This window comes from Cricetulus griseus, assembly GCF_003668045.3.
Source record: "Cricetulus griseus strain 17A/GY chromosome 1 unlocalized genomic scaffold, alternate assembly CriGri-PICRH-1.0 chr1_0, whole genome shotgun sequence".
Lineage (NCBI taxonomy): Eukaryota > Metazoa > Chordata > Mammalia > Rodentia > Cricetidae > Cricetulus > Cricetulus griseus.
In genome coordinates, this window is record NW_023276806.1 from 218,952,687 (window position 1) to 218,977,968 (window position 25,282).

The 25,282-nt window shown below is 41.5% G+C and overlaps 1 protein-coding gene across 6 annotated transcripts in view; it reads right to left on the reverse strand.

Annotated features, from left to right (window-relative positions):
• Window positions 1-25,282, reverse strand: part of Dync1i1 (dynein cytoplasmic 1 intermediate chain 1) — a 270,227-nt gene that overhangs the window by 53,105 nt on the left and 191,840 nt on the right. For all 6 annotated transcript variants that reach the window (XM_035451088.1, XM_035451086.1, XM_035451087.1 and 3 more), the window contains 3 exons: window positions 10,462-10,608; window positions 6,254-6,367; window positions 3,493-3,626 (listed from right to left, as the gene is read on the reverse strand). In XM_035451088.1, coding sequence (XP_035306979.1) covers window positions 3,493-3,626; window positions 6,254-6,367; window positions 10,462-10,608 — 395 coding nt within the window. The remainder of the gene's footprint in view (window positions 1-3,492; window positions 3,627-6,253; window positions 6,368-10,461; window positions 10,609-25,282) is intronic.

Sequence of the window (25,282 nt, forward strand, 5' to 3'; positions counted from 1 at the left end):
ACATATTTGCCTATAATCACGAGTAATAACAAAAGAGGCCACAAATTTGAAGGAGAGCAAGAGGGGGTATATTTAAAGTTTAAGAGGGAGAAATGATGTAATAAAATTATGATCTCAAAAATAAATGAAAAAATGATTAAATAAGAAAATAATCATACAAGATCAAGAATAAAGCCATTTTCACAGCAATTTTGACAGGGAAAACATTGACAGTTAAGAAATCTTAAGACTTAAATAAGAAACATTTTTATCATTTGTCTGTTTGCATCGACCTTACAGATTTCTTTGTTTTGGAGACACTACTGCGGTGAAACAAATGTGCTTGAGTCTCACGAGATTCTTATTTATGATGCAACAACCCCTGAGGTGTTCAAGCCCCATTTGAGTGCCCTCTGAGGACTTTACTGGCTATACAATTCAATAACTCTTTGAATGAATAGTTGCATAGTCCTCCAAGGAAACTTCTTAAACTAAGTTGACATGTCTAAAAAAATGTCACATCTGATGAAAACTGTAGTTGCTTCAAAATAATTCACATGGTATCAATAAAATATAGAAAAGAGATCTTTCCATTCCATTGGAAACTGAAGGGAGATTAGAGATTCAATTTGTAAATTCCAGAAGCAGAGCTATCTTACATTTCTTGTTTCCAAGTGTCTAATATACAATAAATACTCTATAAATGTTTGTTGAGTTAAATTACAAAGGAAAAAAGAAAATTTATGCTGCTTAAAAGAAGCACACTTGAGAAATAAGGATGCACATTTTACAAGTCTTCCTCTGGCATGGATTATTTAACTGAACTGGGATTATTTCCAGCCTTCTCTTACTACGTAATAGCCTACATGCAGTCATACACAATTAGGCAATGCTTAGAAAATATACCCACAATATTATATTTAAAAGATTCACATGCATGAGGCTGTAAGTATGACAAACATGTAGGGATTGTGGAATCTCAATATTATGTCACTAAAAGCAAAAATGAATTCAGTTAGTAAAACATTTGGGCCCTGAGCACCAGTGAGTGTCAATGTGCTGAGTAAAATTTGGAATCATGAGCAAAGCACTGCTGAGTGTCTTCCGTGTAACCAGCCATTCCTCTCAGTAAAACTGCTAACAGGGCTTCCAACGTGTGCTCAGCAAAATGTGCCCTGGTGAGCAGGAACAGCAGATCTGTGAAGTGGCCCCTGGTGGGGTTCAGCTTGTTCTTAGCAGCATCCTGAGAGGCTTTACAGGGTGCAAAGTGAGGATCTCCTTTAATTTGTGGAATTGGATTTGCACTTTACATTAGGTGAAAAAATAGAAACCCCCTAGCTCTCCCCTGCAGCCCTAAATGACCTGTTTAACATTATTACAGAGCCAGCACTTGCTACTTTATGACCTTACCAAAATTTGCATTTTATAGTTCAAATGGATGGACCAATGTCAAAAGCAAAATCAGTAAAGGCATTTGTGGTGTGAGTCAGAGGCACATTCTTTTGAACAACAATGCAAAATACTCTGGGCCTGTTTGCAATAGCCACAAAATAAAAATAGCCTTCATTTAGATGGTGACTCACTTAAGAAATCTGGAAGAAAATCAGAATGTACACTCCAGCTCATAAACACCCTGAGTATGCACACCCAGGCTGTAGCTGAATTGGGTTAACCAAAAGGCTGTGTTGTTGATCTGAGTACACACAGAGAAGGAACTGTGGCCATGCGTCTGACTCATTGGATCTGTGTGTCACATACCAATTATGGCATCTTTATGGGTGCTGCATGCATGTATGCACGTGTTAGTCTCACTGGCATCAGTTTCCTGACAAGAACCAGGTTTAGCCGGGTGGTGGCGCACGCCTTTAATCCCAGCACTTGGGAGGCAGAGGCAGGCGGATCTCTGGTCTGAGTCCGGCCTGGTCTATAGAGTAAGTTCCATGATAGCCAGGACTGTTATATAAAGAAACCCTGTCTTGAAGCCCCCCACTCCCCGCCAAAGAACCAGGTTTAAACAGCACCTGTCTACGTCTACGTAGAGCATTCAGCAATACACTCTGTTGAGAGGAGGCGAGCAGCAAATGTCTGAGCAAATGAATAAACTGATCCTATCTTTTTGTGTGTGGGTTTAGTCTGGGTTTTATTGTTACAGAGATGCTGGACATGGACCTAACTTCCCCAGTCATCTTTAAATCCTATGAGCAGGGCAAAAACTGCTTCTCTAGACACAAAAACAATGGGACTATCACAGCTTGTGTTATTAGAGTGGAAAAATTCACGTAGCTGAGCTTAAACAATTTGTAATTCCTTGTTAAATCTAAGTAGCCTGGGATGAGTGCAAGAGATGAAAAACTCATTGGCCAAGAACTATGAAAGCGCAAGAGAAGTTAAGCATCAGTGTGGATGCGGGGATCCTTTCAAAGGATGAGAGGCCCACCTGTTAAGTCCGAGTGTCACAAATCCACTTTGTTACAGCTGACTTCAGAGGCATCCACCAGTATCTCGTGGGAGCTACTGCACAGTTCTATGTGTGTTTCACACTGTTTCAACCTTTCTGACTTGGAGGATCTTTTGTTTTGTTTTGTTTTTGTTTTCAAGATAGGGTTTCTCTGTGTAGTCCTGGCTGTCCTGGAACTTGCACTGTAGACCAGGCTGGCCTTGAACTCATAGAGATCCTCCTGCCTCTGCCTCTACAGTTCTGGGACTAAAGGCCTGTGCCACCACCACCCCGACCACTACCACCTGGCTTGGAGGGAGGGTCTTAAGGTACTTCTTTCATTATTTAAATACTGTCATTTCTTTATTTCTTATTTAAATTTCAGCCCTTCACCTATTAACTATGTACCAGGTTCTGGGGCAGGAAATCAAAGAAGAAATGGAAACAATTTAACCAGAGAAATATGGCAGAATAAGGACTGATGAAGACTGATGGAAACAAAATGTGATGGATACTATTGCAATTGTATGCAGAAGAATATATAAAGTAGCCAGCGTGACTGGCTAGGGTTCTCTCTTGCTTATCTAACTTCAGTTGCCTTGATGGTTCTTAAGCAACTATTTACTTTTGCATCAGTCTTTACCCTCAACAAGGACACAGGTACCTTGCACTTTAGTATATTCTTATGATGGTATCTGATGCTAGACCAAGTAGAAAACAGAGGAACTGACTCATGAAAGCACGCAGGGAGGAGGCAATATTTGGGGGTTGTTAATCTCTGAAGGGTACATGGTGGGAGCCTGATGGTATGTGTGAAAAATTAGTCTGGCAAGGAATAGGGAGTGTGATGGGCTCCGTGAAGAAGTCGAACATTTTCTTCAAGGCAATGTGAAGTGTCTGAAGGTTTGTAAGTCACCAGGGCCCCAGACAGATGTGTGCTTTAAGCTATTAGATTTGAGGTCGTACATTGTAGTTCTTCAGAAATAACTATCTTGCAAAGCAAGGTGGTTATAATCTAGATGGCAAGAATTTGGAACATGAAGACCATGTCATCAGAAAGAAAACAGAAAAATCACCTTCCATGACGACAAGCTGTGTAGACGGTACCTTCCTCACTGCCAACCACGAAGTTGTTGACATCTCCCGTTGGGAAAGCCATTCCAGTAACAGCGACAGGCTTGGACTTATTGTACACCAGCTCCATGCTCTCCTACCAAAACATGGTGTGGTTACATTTCCATCTGTCAACTCCTCGCCATGCCAAAGATAGCATGGAAAAATCATTTGGCTAAATCGTGTTTGCTTTTCACACAGCGCTACAAAAGACCCCCACTGTGCTAGAAGCCAGGCTCTACTAGAAGCCCCTGACATCCATGCTGCTCCATGTCTCTGGTTTCAGGCCGGCTGGATTTCATCAGCGTGTGCCGCCGCTTCCCCAGCCAGGCAGAGATGACAGGTGAGAATTTTGAAACTAATGGTGCAGAAACTAAAGATAATACTGTAATGATTACGCTTGTCAGCTCCAGGCTTTAATAAAACACACAATACCCTTGTATTTACAAACATTTTCAAAATCAATTGTTCGTGAGAATACACGTGTATTAATATCAGATGTACTAAACATATTTGTCATAGAGGCACTGTGGGTCCTCCATGAACTGAGAGACCAGGAAATTGTCACTCAGGTCATAGAAATGAGAATTCTACAGGAAGTAGACCCCGTGAAGGGTAGCTGTTGGGTGTACAGGCTCTGAACTCACAAAGAAAGGCATTTAAGTAACTGCTTCAGATAGTACATGAGTCTTTATTATGGGAAAACTCTCTGTTAAATTTAGAGAGTATGTCAAAAGACACACATGCTTCTGGGGGCCGAAGAGATGGTTCAGTGGTTAGAGCACTGAGTGTTCTTCCAAATGACCTGGATTCCATTCCCAACACCTGTGTGAGGCAGCTCACAATTGCCTGTCACTCCAACTCAAGGGGATCTGATCCTCTGACCTCTGTGACACCTCCACACACACGGAATCCACTCACACAAACACACACGACTTAAAACAAGTGTCTAAAAAAGACATTGTGTTACATTAAGTTTAATGACAATGAAGGGTAATAACAACACCCCTCATTGTTCCTGGCTATTTACATCAAGCAGTCCATTTTGTGTATCTGAAGGTTGGCACAAACTATAGGTGGACTTATACGAGAACTCAGACTTTCCTGTGCAAGTCAACCAAGCTATTTTGGCCAGAGATTTCATCAATTGGAAAACCATGAATTGGAAATCCTTGCTGACAGGGTATAGTCCCAGCGACCCTGAAGCTCCATGTAGTACTGACCACTCATGATACCTCCACATTGACAGCGTTGCAGCAGGCTGACTAGAGGGGAGAGTGCCTTGACAGGAACATAGAAAACAGGAACGTCCGAGGTTCTGCCCCATCTCTAAAGTTGGTGGTAAGGAAGGAAATGAATGTTGGTCTCTCACTGGGATGGGGGTGGCAGGGGGAGAGGGGTAGGCAACTGAGGGCACTTATCCCTGCCCTCCATGGAGACAAGACTATGAAATACTCCATCTCCATGCAGAGCCGGACATCTGTGGGCATGCTAACAATAATAAAAAGCGGGCTCGGGGCTCCCACACCACTGACTTAACCTAAACAAACACATGTTTAATCAGCAAAATGGGCAATTAAAAATTCTCAAATAGAGGGTTTTGCTCTGGTATCTGTTTATAATCTCCAGGCTTTTAAAAGAAAACAACACATGGCTGAGAATTTTAACACAAAACCATAAACTATCCACACACAACTCCAGGCCTGTCTAAAACCAGGAAGCTGAATTGTGACCTGTTTATTATTGCGCTCTCTCTCTCTCTCTCTCTCTCTCTCTCTCTCTCTCTCTCTCTCTCTCTCTCTCTCTCTTCCCCCCCCCCCCCCCCCCCCGCCCCTAACGTTATGTGAAAAACTTAGCGTTAGTTTTGGCTACATCAGTAGAGACTTAAATGGAGTCTTTACAATTTCCACATGTCCTTATATATCTTGAAACTAGTCCTCTTCAGAAATTGAGTGGGGAACATTATAGTGCTATCATTCCAGGGGAGGGGACAAGAATTGTAAGACTGGGGGGTAATTTTCTGGATATTTCTCATATATTCTCCAGAGACTATTCCAATGTACTTTCCACATTTTAAGTTGGGGGAGAATGTTACATTTTTTCACACAGAGACATGTGGGAAGCATGAGCATGTCTTGCACACATGTGCTCGCACGTGTGCATGCACTCAGACGCCTGCCTCTAGCGTTCTTCTCTACCCCAGTCCTTTGTTTGGCTTCTGTTGCTGTGATCAGTAGTGGTTTGGAAACACTGGAACCTTTTCGTTTTCAACTTCTCACTTATTGAGCAAGGAATGGCAGGAGCCATGTTCACAAACATTCCAGAGAGGGAACACAGGCGGTTGTCTAGGGCACAGGAACAAGCAACAGCTTGGGTTTCTGTTTTGCTGGGATACTTTTCCTTAAGGCCAAGATCCCAGAAGGTGTTGCTCTCCAGAGCTCCAGCCTCATTTGCATTGCTTCCCAACACTCTAAGCTGAGTACAATCCACACTACAGGCAACTTCTATAATCACTGTGCTTTAAGATGGATTATTTCATTTTCATCTGAAACTGACCTAAGGATTAGTGTATTATAATAATGACATAGTTTGTGGTAGAGGAAATCGGTCTTGGCTTCATGAGCAGACTGCAGAAACCAGGCCTTTGGGCCTGTAGGAGGCATGTTCCTAAGCAGGCTGGTCTTTGAGCCAGCATGCTGTATGTGTAGGTTAAAACAGACACACCTGAGGGGTTGAAAGCATGTCCAGGCTCCAGGAGCACATTTTTCCATCCGTAGAGACAGTGATGAGGTTGTGAGCATTCTGAGTCCCAACAACATTGACACAGTACACAGGATGCTGTAAAAACATCAACACGGAGGGTCAGGCGCTGCTGCGAGGGGGAAATGATTGCATTTGAGTGTCAAGCATGTTATTCTGACAGGCGTACATAGTGACATCATCTCGCTAGCATAGGACCTTCCAGTTATTTGCCATTTGTGAGCCTAATTTTGTAGAAGTTGCGAAGTGGAAATACTTACAAAGCTTCTCCTTGAAAAGTCTGATGCAGGGCAATAGAACTGAAGGGAATGAGAACAAATGAGTGTTGCTGGGATAGGAGCAAGCATGGAGGGGCATCTCCATTACATGAGTACATCTACTACACAGCATAGCTTCTTAGCTCAACGTGAATATGAAAAGTGACAGTCGTCAAAGGTATACAACTATAGTCTTGGAAGGACTGTATTACTAAATCTGGAGCTGAATGCATTCTAACGTTCTAGCCAGTGCCAAACATTTGGTAGCATTGTCTTTAAAAAGTGGCTAATACTCACTAGTTTAATTTGAGGAGGGGTAGATTAGTGGCAGACTTACTGTAACAATATACTTAGTGAAATAGAATTAGGGTTTTCTTGTCTGCTATTTCAAAGTCAGAGATGAGAGGTTTACTTTTCAGAACACACCAGTTGGAGTTGTATGGAGTCTTAAATTTGGCCTCAGCCCTTACAAAGGTCATATATACATCCTGGGAACTAAGTAAGCAGCACTGGCATCTGTCAGAACTCTAGAAGCTTATCCCATTCTGTAGACTTCTACGCAGTAGGCTAAAACCATTTGCAGCTGCTCACAAAACATTAAATGGAAGGTTAGAATAAGCAGAACCTAGCAGCAATTTGGGTTAGATTTCAGGCATCTCAGCTGCGAGTGGCCAAACCACAACTTACTCGATGCGTCTCTGAACAAACAGCTGACAGTTGAAGCTAGACTCTTGATGAGTTAGTGTCCATAATACCTAGCCACAACTACAATGAAACAATCTTCAATACTTGGAAGCTGGTATTACAGAAAGGATGGTTCTGAGACTATTATTATCATATAAACTCCTGGTCAGAAAGAACAGCAATAATCATTGAGTGTAGCTACTTGGCTGCCTCTTCCTAGAAGTCATCCAAACTGGGCTACAACACCTTTCTTACAGGGCAGCCAGTATGAGTATTAACTGCTGAGTTTTCCTCCAGTAGCTGTGATAAAAAAAAAGAAAAAGCCTATGGAGTTACTCTCAGTGCATCAAGTCAAAACAACACAACTATTTGAACATTTATAGATTACTCTTTTATACTCCCCCCACACTTTTAATTCCCAAATCTTGCTTTAGACTAGCCATCACTAATTCCTTCAAATCTTTCTTGGCTACCTAGCTCTCAACATTTTCTTCATTTCAATCATTTTCTGTTGAACGCACTGTCTTTTATCAGAGTTCCCTAAGGGTAAAATAAAGTTCTGAGAATAATGCAGGACTATCTACCTACATTTTGACCTCACAGTGTGAAAACATGTATAGCAATCATTTGTCATTTTTAATACATTGAGATATAAGCCACATTAATGCATCACTAGAGTACTCATTGTTTTTGAACATTCTAGCGTCTTCTACTCATGTTGATGGAGTGGCAGTTAAGTTCCAACGTCTTTTCCATACCATGTTCCTACTGACACCTTCTCATGTATTGGCATTAGTAGATCCCCCCACAATGGTTAAGTACAGCTGATATTTGATATCTGCACATTTGTAAGTACAGTAGATATCTAAAATTGAATGGTATTTTGATCAGGTCTCTAAATACCAGAATGATTGGTTGGGGTTGGACTGTAGCCAACAGTCTTTTTCAGGTCTTTGGTATTTTGGAACCCAAGGTACTGTGTCCTCAAACGTAAGTCACAAACTATGTCGCAGGCCAAGGTCAGAGAAGAGATCAAATGGAAAATCGATGTAATAGATTCACCTAAAACTTCAGGGTTAGTGAAAGTGATGAAGGTGCATGAATGAATATTGAGAAAGCTGCTATTGTGGCGTGATGGGACTGATCTGAGAAGGCTCTACACTGAATTCAGTTTTCTTTAGGTCTTTAGTAAAAGGCATGGCACATTGCTGCCAACTTCAAGGCTACTTGAAGGGTTATTTTTTTTTCCCAAGAGTAAATGGAACTTTGTTAATAACCACCAAGAATCAACACATATAACCCCAACTATAATCAGTTCAGAAGCCTCAAGGTGCAGGAGGGAGAGGGGATGGGTCAAGAAGAGTCATAGAGCCAAAGGATCATGCAAGTGCGTCTCTACTTAATGGAAAGAAACAGGCAAAAAGGCAACAGTACAGATCATTTTTCCCAATAGAAATGCCAGCTTGTTTTTATTTATTTTAGGAATAAACATGCTGTGTGGCAGAAGGATTTTGTTTTAATTATGATTTCCTGTTGCCCCAAATACATATGTGTGGTGGGTGTGAAAGGAAATTAACAAGCCCTCTGTGGAGAGACTTTTTTTTTTTGTTTGTTTGATCCTGGCACCAATCAGCCAGGCAACGATGGAAGTTGAAAGACAAACACAAAACAAACTGTACACATTGAGCTATGGATTAGACAAAACACAGCAAGAGAGAGAAGAAATGTACGTGTGTTTTATTTTCTAACAGAAACAATGCCACTCAGCTTGATAATAACAACACTTAGCTGTAATGGCCATGTCGTTCATTACTTGGAGAGGAAATGGTAAGTCTTCCGAGAACTCCTGAGTTTGGAATTCCCTCAAAAGCTTTTTGCTAAATCTTGTAACAGTTAGGTTTATAATTTTCTAGAAATTGGAAGCTTGTTCACAAATGCACCAGACATCCACAGAGAGCCAAGGAATGGTTTTGAACTACTCAAGGGGACACCTGCACTGGGCTGGTCTTCTCTTCAGCCACAATTTTCTGTTATTAGTTTGGAGAAATAGGGTAGGCGAGATCAATTTCCCAAGATTCCCAAGAACCATTTTTACCTGCATGTGTCTTTGGCCTCAGTCAATCAAAATTAGGACTGGCTTGGAATTTGCCATTTCCCATTGTCAAACTGAACAAGAGTGGGAGAATTCCCCTCCTTCTTGTCTCAGTGAAGCGGCAAGCCACCCATTTTCTAAGCTGGAATGGTTTTGTGGACAGCAGATGAAACAATGCAGCAAGCGCATTAAGGAAATTGGAAACAATGCTGGGGCTGTGTCCTTGGGCATAATTCTGGCATTTCAGAGAAGGAACATCAGCTACCCTGAATGTCAAGGTAGTGGTGATTGATGGAGACATGCCTGTCTTCTTGTCCCTCCTAACAATTGCTCTTCACACCTGTCATTCTCTTAAAGGAAATGACAGAGCAGTTGTCTTGTGAACACTATGCTGAACCTCTTCTGCTAAATTATGGGTAATGGTTTTGAGATGTTGACTTTTAACCCTGGGGATTATACTGTCACTGTAGACTTCATGTTGAGACACTACACATTCCAGAATTTTAAAGTCATAGTACTCTTTCAAATTGCAAATGGAAAAGGCATGTTGGCAAATGTCCCATATACCATCACTAGGGATGGTACTTGCTCTCTGTGGTGTGTCTGAAAATATGTTTGCATCTCAAAATACCAATGTGAAGAGGTTCTTCAGGGAGATAATTACAGGAAACCTTCTTCACTGGTGGCTTCTGAACATCAAAGGAGATCTTCCCATGTGCTAGGACTTGAAGATTATTAATATGCTTCTTGAAAGTCAGTGTGTTTTCTTATGTGGCTCTGGCTGGCCTGGAGCTCAATATGTAGACCAGGCTGGTCCAGATCTCCTAGAGACCCATCTGCCTATGCCTCCCAAGTAAAAGCCAATGTTTCTTTAGCCCACTGATTTTTGGAGACAGGTTCTTTCTCTGTAGTGCAGGATGCCCTCAAAATTGGAATTCTCCTGCCTTAGCATCTAGGCTTCTAGGTTAGAGGCATATAGTGTCACACTTTATCTGCTATTCATTAAGCCATATTATAGTCAGTTAGGATGCAGTCCCTATAAATTAGTGTGACTAACTCAGTCATACTGCTGTCCTGTGAGCTGCTTCCTCTCTCGGGGCTTGGGTAGGTAACAGGGGTATGGTAGAAGACTGACTTACTGTATGTGCAGCAGCTGACAAGGGGGTCCGCTGGACAGGGGTCCTTCGATGACTTCGATTGTCCCAGAGGACAATCTGGCCTGAATAGGTGCCACCAACCACCAAATTAGGATGAAAACGGGCAAAGCAGACTGACATCACTGAGGACTGTGTGGGAGGAAAGAAACATGGTGAGTTGTCATTGAGTTGTCTCTGCTTTTTTCCTGGATAGAGCACAGCTCATCAGACAAGTTCAACAGCCCCCCCTCCCCCTGACAAAGGACACAAAACAATGTTAATCTGACTTGTGAAATACACAGTAGGACATTTTATACACTAACACAGGACTTTTTAGAGGTCAGCCAAGGGCTTACCCCTTTGAAATCTGAAATTTGAAGTCTTGGCTGTGTTGTCAAATAGGCATAAAACCTATCTTAAATACATCATTGTTTTGTGGTAGAGGAAGTTTGTATTGTAGACATTTTCCGTCTCTTGAGTAAAATTGTGACAGAAACACTATTAATTCCCCAACCAAGCAGTTTTTTATGCCGAGTGCAGCACAGAGGCAAAGTGATTCTAGCTTCAAGAATTTTAACACTGGTGTTTTTTCATTTTTTGTTTGTTTTTGGCATAATATAGACTTCTAGGAAGCATCCTGACCTCGGAAGGATCCAACCTGCTCCTACGGAAGTTCCCTTACCTCTCACGGGCATTTTCCATGCCCTTTTCCTGCCTACTTCAAACAATTCTCAGTGTTACCCTTTGCCTATTTTAACAAGCAGTCACGAATGGACCTCAATCCAACTTGACCATGTCCTGTCATAATGTCACAGTGTGGCTTCTGAAACCCCATGAAAGACTACTTGGCACTGCAGCTCATGTGAAACAACTTAGCTGAGGCACTTGAAGCCAGACAACTCCCACGTCTGCTGCATCCCTTGTGATTCCTGAAGCACTTCCCATATTGCATTTATAAGGCGAAGTAGTGTTTTCAATAAACACACATCACTCCTTCATTTAAACTCAATGAGCAGTTACTGAACTATGTAGAAGGAAGGCATTATATCAAGAATGGTGTAAATAAAGGCACAGTGAATGCCCCAACAGATGTGAGCTCTACTAACCGGAAGGGAAGCAACACAGGTTCAGATGAGCAGAGGCACTGCTAATGGAGGCAGTGCCTTCATGAGAAGTAGAGAAAGGTGTCCCTTGGCATAGATACCACTGTGAGGGCAGTCACATGCCTTGGCAGAGAAAGAGGATAGTGGAATTTGCTTATCTGGTGTGTCTTGAGTGTACCCAGCTTATATGCTAAAGGAGTAGCCATGATTACAATACTGGATGCCATTAAACGTGTGTGTGTGTGTGTGTGTGTGTGTGTGTGTGTGTGTGTGTGTGTGTGTGTGTGTGTAGCAGCTAAAGGCTCAGGGAAGATTAGTTTTAGTTAGAGGGAGATAGATTATGGAAAAAGCAGGGTGCTTATAAAGGTTTCATGGAATAGGATGTATCAGACCTTGGTCTTTGTGGAAAACTGAGTAGATACAGAAGAAAAGAAATGCATTTCACAGTGGTGATATAATAAAAGAGGACTGGAGATTGCTGAAGAATAGTCTGCTACTTGACTGGGCTGGAAGGGACCATGGGAAAAGCACAAGCTTTGAGCAAGCAAGCATCAAAACACTATAACGGTTAAACAATTAGAATAGTGATCAAGGGAAACTGTGACTTGCTCTTGACTGGAAAGCTAAACTTCCCCTCCCTCCCTCCTCCCTCCCTCCTCCCTCCCTCCCTCCCTCCCTCCCCTCCCTCCCTCCCTCCCTCCCTCCCTCCCTCCTTCTCTCCCTTGCTGTTTCCTAACTTTCTTTTCTTCCCTTACTATCCAGTTTCTGTCCTCCTTCCATTCTCTCTTTCTTCTCTCTCCCTTCTTCCTTCTTCCATCCTCACCTCTCTTTCTGGGTGGTTTTTTTTTTTTTGTTTGTTTTTTTTTGGTTTTTTGAGATAGGGTTTCTCTGTGTAGCTTTAGAGCCTATCTTGGCACTCGCTCTGGAGACCAGGCTGGCCTTGAACTCACAGAGATCTGCCTGCCTCTGCCTCCCGAGTGCTGGGATTAAAGCCATAGACCACCAATGCCCAGCTCTCTTTCTGGGTGTTTTGAGACAAGGTCTTTCTCACTATGCTGCCCTGGCTGTCCTGGAACTCACTATGAAGATCAGACTGGCCTTGAACTCATAGAGATCTTTGTGTCTTTGCCTCACAAGGGCTGGGATTAAAGTTATGAGTCACCACATCTGTCCATTTCTTGGTGACAGCAAAAAATAAAAGCTGCTGTGATCCTCACAAGACTCCCCAGTCAAAAAGAAAAGTGCCTTCTCTCTCAGGCACTCCAAGGTAAAAGAAAGAATGTAGGCTATTTTTCAATGTCATGTTTTCCTAGTTTGAATGATTTTCAGTTCCAATTCCATGAACACAATTCGACAGAGAACATGCCCATGCCCTGATCTGGTTTTCATAATGTCTAAGAATAACTCTGAATAATGACGCTGAATTAAAGAAAAAGAACATAATGCTGGTCAGCTTCTTGTTTTACACACCCCACAGAAACGCTTCTTAGCTTTCAACTGATGAAATTCTTATGCTCCTTGAGCTATGTTGGAAAGTTTAAAAAAAAAAGCTTCAGAGAGTCTTAAAATCATCCAGGTGGTATCACCAATTGAATTTACCAAAGCCCAAATCAATATGGATAAAGGAATGTCATTCAATTGGAAAAACCCGGAATTCAACCACTTGATTGCTTCCCTGTTTCTGTTAAGTCCCAGCAATTTCTCCTGCAAATCTCGTGCAGTTTGTTGCTGGAATGAACTGGAGGAGAACAAGCAGTAAGAGGTATTTCTGAAACTAACAGACAGAGCTAACAATGAATTGAAATCCACTCCATGGGCTGGAACTAATACCTTCTTTCCCATTCATTTACTGGTTCCATCTTCATTCATTCATTCATTCATTCATTTATTCATTCATTCATCAAACACTTAGCACTGAGATCTGCTAAATCACTTCAGAACTTTCCCTGTATCCTAATGTCCCACTTGGGATCCAGAATTCTATTTAATTTCAGTAAACAGTCAAGTGAATGCCGCAGAAGAATAACCCCATGTTGAGGTGTGGTATCAATCACCACAGTTAACTTTGTTTTTCTGAAAAGCCATTTTGATGACATCGTTAAGAGGAATAAAAGCACATACTCTCATTTTCATCTGACATTGTGAAAATGAAGTATAATCACATTAATCAATTTTATTCCTAGTGAGCACATCATATCAATTATAACACAGTAACATTATGTGATGAGCTACATAAATATACATTCTACCAACATTCTGCCTTCTTTGTGCATCCACCTCTATTCACACAACCAATACGTTTATGTACAGAAAGTTCAGCAAACAGCTCCAGGGTTTGCCACACTTGATATTTGGGGTACTTTGCATAGACTATGATCAGAGGAGGGTCTTGGAGACATCCACATCCCCCTGATTCTCATAGAGCTACTGACTTCACTACTGCTGCTGCCTGTACTGTCAAGGAATTTACTAACTGCCAGTGAAAAGCTCGAATGGTGGTATCATCCACCCACTTACAGCTGTCTGGTAAAAAGGAGGAAAATGCGTCTCAGGAAAAGCAGTTGACATGTCTAAAAAAAGAAGATGGGGTTATTATTATTATTTTTTCCTGCTCTCATTTTTAGCAGCATATTTTCCAAAGACAATTATCTTGGAAAGCATTTTATTAATATTAATGTTAGTTTAAAATTTGTCACTTTCCTAGGCATTAAGGTCATGTGTTAGCTTAGCTATTTAACATTGTAATAAGGCATTATTAAATTAAGATAAGGAAGCTTAGGCAAGTAAAATGAATTGGATTCAGGATGTTTTCTTTTTCCTTTATTTTCCTGGGCTCTATAAGAATACACATGCGACCCATCACAGGGTTACATGCTTGCAATTCCAGCAGAGGCTCGAGAGTCAGGAGTTCAGGGCCAACCTGGGCTACATGGCTAGAACAAACAAAGAAATCAAACGCATGTGTATACAGATATTCTTACATTTGAAATTTTTTTTTTTGTTTTTTTGAGACAGGGTTTCTCTGCGTAGCTTTGGAGCCTATCCTAACACTCCCTCTGTAGACCAGACATTTAAATTTTTAGTTATTATATTTTATTCTTTAAAGTGTTAGGGCCTTCATTTTGAAACAAAATATATGGATAGCCTTTAGAGTGGGATAGCCTAGGGAAGTAGTTCCTGTGAGAGACAAGTCATGAAGTTGGTGAGAATGTTTGCACAACGTTAACTGTTTCATCCGAGTAAATGCTCCTGACACTCCAGTTGAACTCTGTTTTCACAAAGCTCATGATTTCATTGATGTGGCCATGTTGTTGGCCAAATCAAAGGCCTAGAAATATGATAAGCCTCGATGTTAAAAGCTTGATGTAAAACTGGTGATTCTGAATATATTGCACACAGAGGCAGTGCTACGGGGGTGGGGTGTGTGACGTGGAGGAAGTCCTTCCTAACAGGACACACAGCACATTTTGTTTATTTAAAAAGCCCAGTTTCTCCCAAATCAGGACAGGGCACATCCCAACACCGTGTGTGAGGAAGACACCGATAAGCGTTGGTGTCTTCCACAGGTGCGCTTGCTGAGAGACTATTGAAGACATGTCCTACTTTTCAACCTGGAGCAGATAGCCTAGTTACAGGCATTTCTGCAAATCAGCTTCAGCCGTATTGTCACACGTCCCCAAACGGATGCACCCATCAGAGAGGGCTACACATCCTCTCCTCTGTTTCAGGAGAACTCAGGTTGTTTTGCCCCATTCATGGGGGAATTCCAGAGGGCGGAGACTCTACTTTGAGTGTCTTCCTTCACTCATGGTATACCACTACATTCAATTCAGTCAGCCCCAAGCCTCCTTCAAGTGGCTGTGGAGGCTGTTTTACATTTTATAGAGTTAATCTAGGCCAGCTTAGGAATCAGACTCCTCCTTAACCACAGACCCATATTCCGAGGGTGAACAGTCTTTGGTCACTGCCGTCTGGGAAGCTTGCCCCCTAGGTTCATATTTGATCTCGTTCCCCCTGTCCTTCTGTGGGTGGCACTCTGCCCACTCCCTAGCCACCATGCCTGGGTGGGAGGGATGGAGGTCCTGCATCCAAAAGCCTCTCCTATTTCAAGTACCATCTCTTCTGGGGGAGAGGTCGGTCCCCAGGGATGGAATGGCCATATTGCTGCCAGATGCTGTCTAATGGTGGCTGACATTTTATTTGCCTTAAAGTAAATGCTTAACTGTCAGAAGGCTGTGAGGCAGACAGATCGGATCCATCTGCTTCCCACTGAACTAGTGTGTGTGTCTGCAAGGACCACCCCCCCCACAAAAAAAAAACCTCACAGAGACATTTCTTTTGTTAATGGAAACACATGTAATTGGAGAATGTTGCTACCAAAAGCTCATGTGTTGAAGGTGTGAAGGTGATGAAGCCCCCGGGAGACATGAGTTGACACTCCCATGGAGATGGAGGGAAAGGATCCATTCTCCCCATTCATGTCCTCCCTCGAGTTCTGACAGTCTGTCCTGGTATGTACGCCATTATTCCAAGCTCCAGGAGTGACCATGTACACCAAGTCGTTCCTTGATTGGTGCTGGGATCTCTTTGGCAGAGACTGAGTTAGCTGTCCTGTCACACACACACACACACACACACACACACACACACACACACACACACACACACACACACACAAAGCAGCTGATTCTAAAATTTGATTTCTTTAAAACTTGGAAGCCAACCATCCCCAACAAGCTAGTTTACAATTCCTTGGAATTGGCATGGCTTTCACTAGCGAGACCCTTGCACATATACAGCAGGGGCTGCCCAGTGACAACACAAAGGGTAGGGGGCAAACTACAAGCATTGACTGGAATGTGGGGAAAACGGAATGCTCACTAAACTGCTAGTGGGCATGCATGCATGGTGCAGCTGCTTTGCAAACTGGTCTAGTGAGACTGAACAGTTACCATGTGACCCGGAAATTCTACTCCCACGTGAATACCCCAAATCACCAGATACTGATGTTTCCTTGAAAACCTATGCACTAATGTTCATAACGGCACTGCTAATAACAGTCAAAAAGCAGAAACAACTGAAATACCCATCCACCAAGGAGGGGCACATAATATATGACAAGTCCTTGTGAATGCTGGTCAGCAATGAAAGGGCAGGAAGCACTGTGTGGGATGTAATATGGATGAGGGCTCAGAGAGTTACCTATGTGAGAAGCCACGCAAGGATAAGGGATAGGCACACATCTTTGGAAATTTGTTAAAAAGGCACAGAGCTGGAGATGACAAATGTGGATGTATGGTACATTAGCCAGGGTTCTCCAGAGGAGCAGAACAAATGGGATGAATATACATGTGTGTGTGTGTGTGTGTGTGTGTGTGTGTGTGCGCGCGCGTGTGTATGGATTTCCTGTCACATTTAAAATAGTAACAACAGCTAAAATTATGTTTAGGAGTCTGAGAACCTGGGAGTTAACTCAGTCCTTGAAGCTGAATGCCTTCACAGTCCTAGTACTCCCACCACAGCTGCCTCTCACTTGGAGTGGGTGTGTGACAACCAACAGTTACTCAGTTGACAAAGTGGGGTGCCCCAGTAGTGCCAATCTGGACCTGGAAGCCTGGAAGTTTGCAGGACAGCGGCAGTTCTGTAGCCCATGATGGAAGACTGGAAACTGGTTCACCTGTCAGTGAAGGCATCACCATCACCACCACCACCACCATCAGCAGCAGCAGCAGCATCGATGGGGTAAATCAACTCCTGGCAGGAGGGAAGGCCAAGAAGCAAAAGGCAAGATCTTCCTTCTGTTTTCATCTGGGCTGCTACCAGGAGCCTACAGTTGGAATGGGTCCTTCCGCATCAATCAAGGCAGTTAGACAGTTCTTCAGGTAAGGCTCCCTGGAAATTTGTGGTGAGTTGACCCCAAAACCAAGCATGATGTACAGTATGTGAAGTATGAATCAATTTTAAAGTGTGCAGATATGTTTCCAACTTTGTGGGCTTACCAGTCCTCTTATCTTTGGAACAAACATCTGGATCACTGTGATTGCTATTTGTTCAGGTAATTATTCATTGCTCTTGAATTTTTTTCTGAGCATCGCCTCTGGTTTCCATGCCCAAAGAGGCTCTGATATAGAAAGCAGTATTAGCAGACGTCTAGGGCCCAGATCTTGGCCATACATGTTTGTGGGTACACAGTATGCGGAAGCCAGAGGTCAACAAAAGGATGTCTTCTTCAATCATTTCTCCTGATTGCTGTTTTGAGACATGATCTCCTTAGTCTGGAACTCACTGATTAGCAGACCTGGCTAGCCACTCCAGTCTCTGCCTGCAGGGTTCTGGGGTTATGGACACACTCCGTTGTGTCAGGGGTTTTGCATAGGTGCTGGGGATCTAAATTCATGTCCTCAAGCATGTGCATCTGGCATTTTACCAACTGAGAATTTTTCAGCCCTTGTTTTTGACACACTTTAAAATTATTTATTTAAAAGAATGGCAAGGGCTAGAGAGATGGCTCAACGGTTAAGAGCACAGGCTGCTCGTCCAGAGCACGTGGTAGCAGAATATCCCCTGGATGTCACGTGGTAGCAAATATAAAATTTCCTTCCTTTTAATGCTGAGAAACAATCAGTTGTCCTTATTGGTCACATTTGGTTTATTAATTTAGCTACCACATCACACTTGGATTGCTCTTTCCTTTCGGATTTTGTGAGTAATGTTGCCATGAACATGGCCATGAAGATACTTCTTTGGGATGTGATTTTAATTCATATAATTCATAATTAGAATGGCAGGATCTTATTGAAGTTCTATTTGTAATTTTTTTCTGGAACCACTGTATTTTTAAAATGGTTTTACCACTTTAAATTCTACAATGAAATACATGGTTTCTACTATTTTCATATGCTTTTATTTCTTCTGTGAGGTTTTGTTTGATTTCAATAGTAGTCACCTCAATAATTGTGTGCTATCTAAACATTAATCTTTATTTACTCACCTTTGAGATATTTTCTTGCTATGCAACACAATGCTTGCTATGCTTCTAACTTGCCATCTTCCGGCCTCAGTCTCCCAAGTACTGAGATTACAGGTAGACCTCAGCATTTCTGTAGTAATTGTCAGTTGATAAAAGGAGTGTGACAGTTCTCACCCTGAAGACACAAAGGGCATTTTCTTTGTCCTACCCCAGTTCCTGGGCAATTAGAGTTCACTGAAACACTTTGAGGGCATTATAAACAATATGCCCCACATATAGTTAGGAATGTCAGGGTTTCTTTGTGTGGCTTTGAAGACAAGGCTGGCCTCGAACTCACATAGATCCACTTGCCTTTTGCCTCCCAAGTGCTGGGACTAAAGGTGTGCGCCACCACTGCCCAGCTAGGAATGACTTATCTCTTGATCTGAAGAAATATCTGCAAACCTAATGACAATCCAGAGGAGCCCTCATTTTGGTCAATGTATCTTTCTCCCAATCTTTATCATAATCCTTGGTCCAGTCTTAATGACTTGAGGATTCTTATCAGTATTTGTTTTATAGCTTAAGTCATTTGAGTTATTCTTGACAACTAGATGTCACATCAGAAGTATAATCTACCTATCTGTGACATGACTTTATATCTGATTGTTGATTGCTTGTCATGTACAGGTACCATTCAAGTTATTTTCTAAGTCAGTGTCATTCCAAATTTGTACGTATTTTACCATTAAGCAGAGAACTTATAGGAAAAAATAATCACCTATGCTTAGGCTACATCCTATACTCAGCATTGATATTTTTAAGAAGTTTGTTGTATAGTCAAAAGTGGAGAGTACTTTAAATCAATTTTCACATACATTTGAATATTATATATTCTGTCTGTGAGGAAGGTTATGGATATGTTGATTGAATAGTCAAAGAACACACAATTTTACTGAGGCAGAAGAAATCGAAGATCTATTTGTATATCCTCGTGGCTATAGCTAATAATATATTGCATATTTGAGAATTGCTAAAGAGTGTATACATGTTCTAACTACATAATACACATTAAAAAGTAAGTACACGAAGGAATGCATGCTAGATAGTTTGAGTCTGCCTCTATTGCATTCACGTATCAGCCCATCATGTTCTAGACCACAAGCAACCTTTTCTTAGTTTAAAAAAATAACCAAGCAAGTGAGCAAGCAAATACCTACAGATGTCTGTGTCCAGGCTTGGATATACCAAACTAGAGGGAGAGACCTGGTGGTCCAGGTATGTAACATGAGCCCGGTGTTCCTATCACAGAGAGATTTGACACAATTCTTAAGTGAGTACTTTAGTAGGGTGTGGCTCTGCATTCTTGTGGGGGTGACTGTATCTTCATAAAATGTAGAACAGTGCCTATGGTATTTCCTTTATGGGAACACACATCATTTTAAAATTTGGGCTACCTGGCTGTGCGGTGGTGGTGCACGCCTTTAATCTCAGTACTCGGGAGGCAGAGGCAGGCAGATCTCTATGAGTTCGAGACCAGCCTGGTCTACAAGAGCTAGTTCCAGGACAGCCTCCAAAGCCACAGGAAACCTGTCTCGAAAAACCAAAAAAAAAAAAAAAAAAAAAAAAAAATTGGGCCAGCTGAGGCATCTGTTATACATTCCATCTCTTTCTTTCCTTCATTGTTGTTAGTTTTTATGCCCCTCTTTGCTTCACTTCTTCTCTGTAATGATCCCATGCTTAGACCATGATAAATGACTTTGATATCGAAGGGCCTAGCTTGTTTTTTGGCATGGCTATCTGTGAAGACAGGGACATGCTAAGTTTTTTGTTCATTATTGGGCAAGCTTACAAAAATTGCTATCACCGTACATTCCATAACTCTTTGGTTTGGGGACATCCTGAGGCTTTGATAACAAACTTAAACAGGTCTCAGACATAACTATATCAGTCCTGTTAGGTGGTTATTTCATCTTTGTGTTTCCAGATAAGAAAACATAGGCTCATGGAAGTATAGCCACTGACCTACAATCAAATGAACACAAAGTGACAAAGTCCAAGCTTGAACTTCAGGCTGGGATTGTTAACCCCTATTTCTGGGACACACCCATCTCTTTTTCATGCACTACACTTCTGATTTCCTAACTTCTGTGGGACAGGAACCACGCTGAATCTTGTGCCTCCCCACATGGCAGAGAGGACTGGTTGGGCCCCCTGCCTGCTGTAGTGAGCGGCCTTGGCAGTGATCCCCAGATCCCTTTACAGCTTGGTTTCTGCTGGTCCCGTCAAGATAGTTGTCCTCCTCACTCAGCTCCCAGCCTATGAGCTGTGACAGGTGACAATTAGTACCAATTGTGGTGATATTTACCATGAGGTGGGTATTCCTGCTGAGAACTGATTGAGGCCAATTAATCTTTTCATGAGAGCCTACTGAACAGCTTGTCACCGCTGGGACACCGATCGGGGCACTCCTGTCAAGCTCTGTGTTTATTGCCACTGCTTTGGAAGAGCATTTTTTTTTTTTTTTTTTTTTTTTTTTGTCTTGTCACTGTGCAACCTAACCAAAACCATCATTAAAATTCCCCAAACTCTTTGTATGTCTATCCCCTCAAGATGCATTGTTATTTATTGTTATAAAAACAAAACAAAACAAAAACAATAGTCTCCCTGAGGATTTTAACAAACAAAGGAGTTTTCTCATTTAGAAGCATCTACACAAGAGCTGGGGAACACTCTTATAAACTCAAGAAACATGAAATGAAAATTCATGTATCTTTTAATTTTATAGTAGTCTCATGGGAAGACAGAATCATCTTAAGCAACATGGTTACTTTTTGGAAGTTGAAGACAAAGTTTAAAAGTTTATTCATTAAATATGAAAGAAAGATTTGAGTTGCATGTACCCAGAGAGGCTTCAACTTTGAGACACACACCAAAAATCCAAGTTTAAAATGTACACACACACACACACACACACACGCACACACAGAGTTTTGACATTCTTGCTGAAGTCTAGCTAGCAGCAAGGCCCTAAGCCAGTTGGTGACAGTGCAGTCATTCTTAGAAGTAACAGCCTCTGCCCTCCACCACATGATACACCAGAACTTAGCACATGTGAGGTGTCATCCTGTCACTGAGCTGCCATATGTCACAGAGCAAAACAGTTGCAGAATTTCCATTTCCTGGTTGTAAAGGCCAAATTTGTTTCCATTACAAAATTGGTTTACAAAAGAAAAAGTGGTTCTCATTCCTACTATTCAGTCCTCACAGCTGGTCATCGGAACAGCTTTTTAAAATAGGTTTAATTTTTTCTAGGAAAGCTGTGGAGTCGGTTCCCACAAACACCATGCCAATTTCCTATTGTGAGCATCTTGTCACCATGTTAACACAGAGAATTTGCGAGAACAGAGGAGACCATGCTTACATTCCTACAAACTAAAGCCCACACTTCATCCAGATGTTCTCTGCTTTTACATCCAGTTCTTTTCTTATTCAAGGACCCCATTCAGGAGTCCTCTTTACATTTGACTCCCATGTCTCCTTTGGCCTTTCCAGGCGGGGGCAGTTCTTGAAATTTCCACTGTTTTTGACACTCCCAACTGTTTTGAGAAGTACTTTGTAGCTATCTCTTGATTTGGGTTTATCTTTTTTTTAAAATGAGTCTATAATGAATCAATTGAATCTTTTGAAGTGGCATAAAATATTCTGCACTAAAACAAAATAAAAGAGAGCAAAATTTTTCAATAATGAACTCAGGTGGTGAAAAAATTTAACAGTAGCATCATGACTATTCTATCTATCTATCTATCTATCTATCTATCTATCTATCTATCTATCTATCTCTACCTACCTATCATCTATTTATTAATCTGTCTATTGTCTTATGATAAATTCACATTTCTTACACATTTATTTTTTTCAAGACAGGGTTTCCCTTTGTAACCCTGGCTATCCTGGATACATGTATTCTTAAATTTTTTACTATGCTAAGAATGGGGTTATGTCATTGTATCTGACAACAACGTCTCATGAAACATTCTCACGTCAAAGATGCTTTTTTCCCCTCTATGGCCTTTGTATCAATTACTAACTTTATTTTCTGTTTTCAGCATTAATGCAGCAGAAGTTGTTATCCAAGATTGGAATAGACATGAGGCACAAACGTAAAGCTTCCTTTTGCTTCCAGGGACAAAAATAATAAAAAGCCAGGAATACACAGATTACCTATGTATGCAAAAAGCACCAGCTTTCTTCAATGTGAATGTCTAAATCTTGCTTAATTAAAGAAGATAAAAATTTATATATTTGGTATGTGTTGACACTCATCCATTTTTGAGTATCAACTAGAGAAAACAGATTACTCTGTTCACAAAAGAGGAAGAGCTCTGATCGACAGGAAGCATGTAGGCAGTGTTCACTTCAGTGCTTGTTCAGACAGGAAGGATTAATAGGAGAAAGGGAGGGAAGAATTTTGCATGTCACCAGTTTAGTGTCTTCAAAAAATGCTTGGGGTTTTCTAGAATGGCTCACTCAGCCACATGAAAGCTATGCTAAGGGATTCAGCCACACAATTTCTCTAAATCTAGGGCTGGGACCTCTCCACTTTTACCAACCGACCATCTTCTTTGAAGTGTAGCCACAAATTAAATTTATTTTTATTGAAAAAGTGTTCAGTTCTTGCAAAGGGGCAAACACAGCATTCATAAATATGGCACGGTCCCTCTCCCCAGTCTTGATAGGACAGGCACATATAATAAAAAGAGTCAACTTAGCTTGTTACTCATTCCTTTCACTTTAGCTATAGAAGCCAAAGAAGAATGAGTTCAGTTATCAGTTTCCCTTTTCTTTTCCCTTCCCTTTCGCTTCTATTCCCCCTTCTCTTTTCTTTCTCTTTCTTCTCCCCTCTCTTCCCTTCCCACTCTTGACCTTTCCCTCACCTGTTTCCAAGCACAATCATAAATAGGCTAATTGTAGGAAAAGGAGGAAGAAAATATCACCTCCATATGCCACTCAACAACCGCTTATTAGTAAATTTAACTCCCACTTGGAGGATTCAGCCAAACAGTCACAGGCTATCCCACATTAGAGCATCATTACCAAGCCACTTAGGTCAGAAATTATAGGGGAACCATCAAGGAAAAAAATCAAAAGAAGAAACCCCAATTATTCAACCACATGTGGACTCTTTACATGGTTGGTCTAGGTTGCTGCGGTGGCTTTGCTAGCTGTGGTAGTTCTTGGAATCAGTGGAACCATTCTAAAGTTTGAAAGAAATCGGAATTGTCCATTGAGAGGAGGTCTTTCCTCATCTTAAACACTGTTGGCTAATGCAGACCCTGGGGAAGCAAATAGGAAGTAGAGTCTTGCACTGAGGTGGGAACATTTGAGTGAACCCAGCTCTGAAAATAGTTGAATATGCTTATTCTGAATGGAGATGAATCAGGTGACTGGCAGATCTCTGATGTTTCATATGAGAGGAGTGGCAATCTCTCCTGGAGGGCTCCTGTCTCAGCTCAGGTAACCCCCACTTAACACATTTATGTACACTAGTGGATAAATAGGAATCAAATTTCCTAGAGGTCAGCATGAGCTAATTTTAAAAAGAAGGAACCAAATAACAAGCAACCAAGAGACAAAAGTATAGTGAATTAACATTTCTTCATATGGGACCTTGAGAGGAGAAGACGAGGTCTCACTTAGGGGGAATAATAGAATTTGTGCGAGGCCTATTGGGGACAGGGAAAGGGAGGCCAATGAGAGAAGAGTGGGTCTGGGGAGGACAGTGAGGGAGAGGAATTACCCAAAACAAAGCACAGTGATATTTATGAACGAAAATGTCATAAAGAAACCCATCAATTTCTATGTCATCTTAAAAATTAAAAAAATAGATAAAGTTAAAAAAATACCTTTAGAATCAACTGATTAAATTTGCATCTCTTTAGAGGACATTTACGGATTAAACCCATTACTGATCCTAAGACATAGGACACACAAATTAAAGGGTATTTAGACAGACGTTGAAGTTCCCAGTTCTGGAAAGGGCCTGGAGCTCTATTAAAGACCATGTAGAACCAAGTCCTGACTTGACCATATTCTTCCTCTAATGACATAGGTAGCTAGCAGTGTTGACCATTGGGCATGTAGCCATAAATTTTGAACAAGCCACAGCACACCCACTGTGTGTGTGCGCCAGTCAGAATACCAACTAATTTTATGCAAAGAGTACAAGCAGATTTTACAGCAATCTGTGCTTTGTTTATAGGCTTGCAAGGAGGAACATTTTATCACTGATTTTAGAGTTGGAAACTGGTAAGATCATGAAGGGCCCAGGGTGATTTTCCAAGAACTGAAAAAAGAAAGATGCCCATTGCTGCTGGGTGAATCCGAAACAATGTGAACCCAGATAATGAAGAGTTAAGGAAACCTTCTCGGCTTGCTAATGAACTCCATCTTGCCCTGGTAAGACCACCCTCCTTTTAAGTAAGAGGTAATTTAATATGCATCGAACTCAGTTGTGTTTGGGCTTCGTCCAATCTAAGAGTATCAGTGTGATAAATTATAACGAATTGTCTATAATAGCCCTGAAAAACAAGATCCTTAAGCTTGATTTCTCAGCTCCCTTTGAATACATTTTGCCTTATTGGTCAGACCGCTCCAAAACTTGAAAATATTTTGTATGGCTCTCCCCACACCCTCTCAACTGAAAGCTATTATATATGTTCTGAGCCCCATTTGATGAGATCCATGGTTGTTGGCTGCCTCTATTAAATCA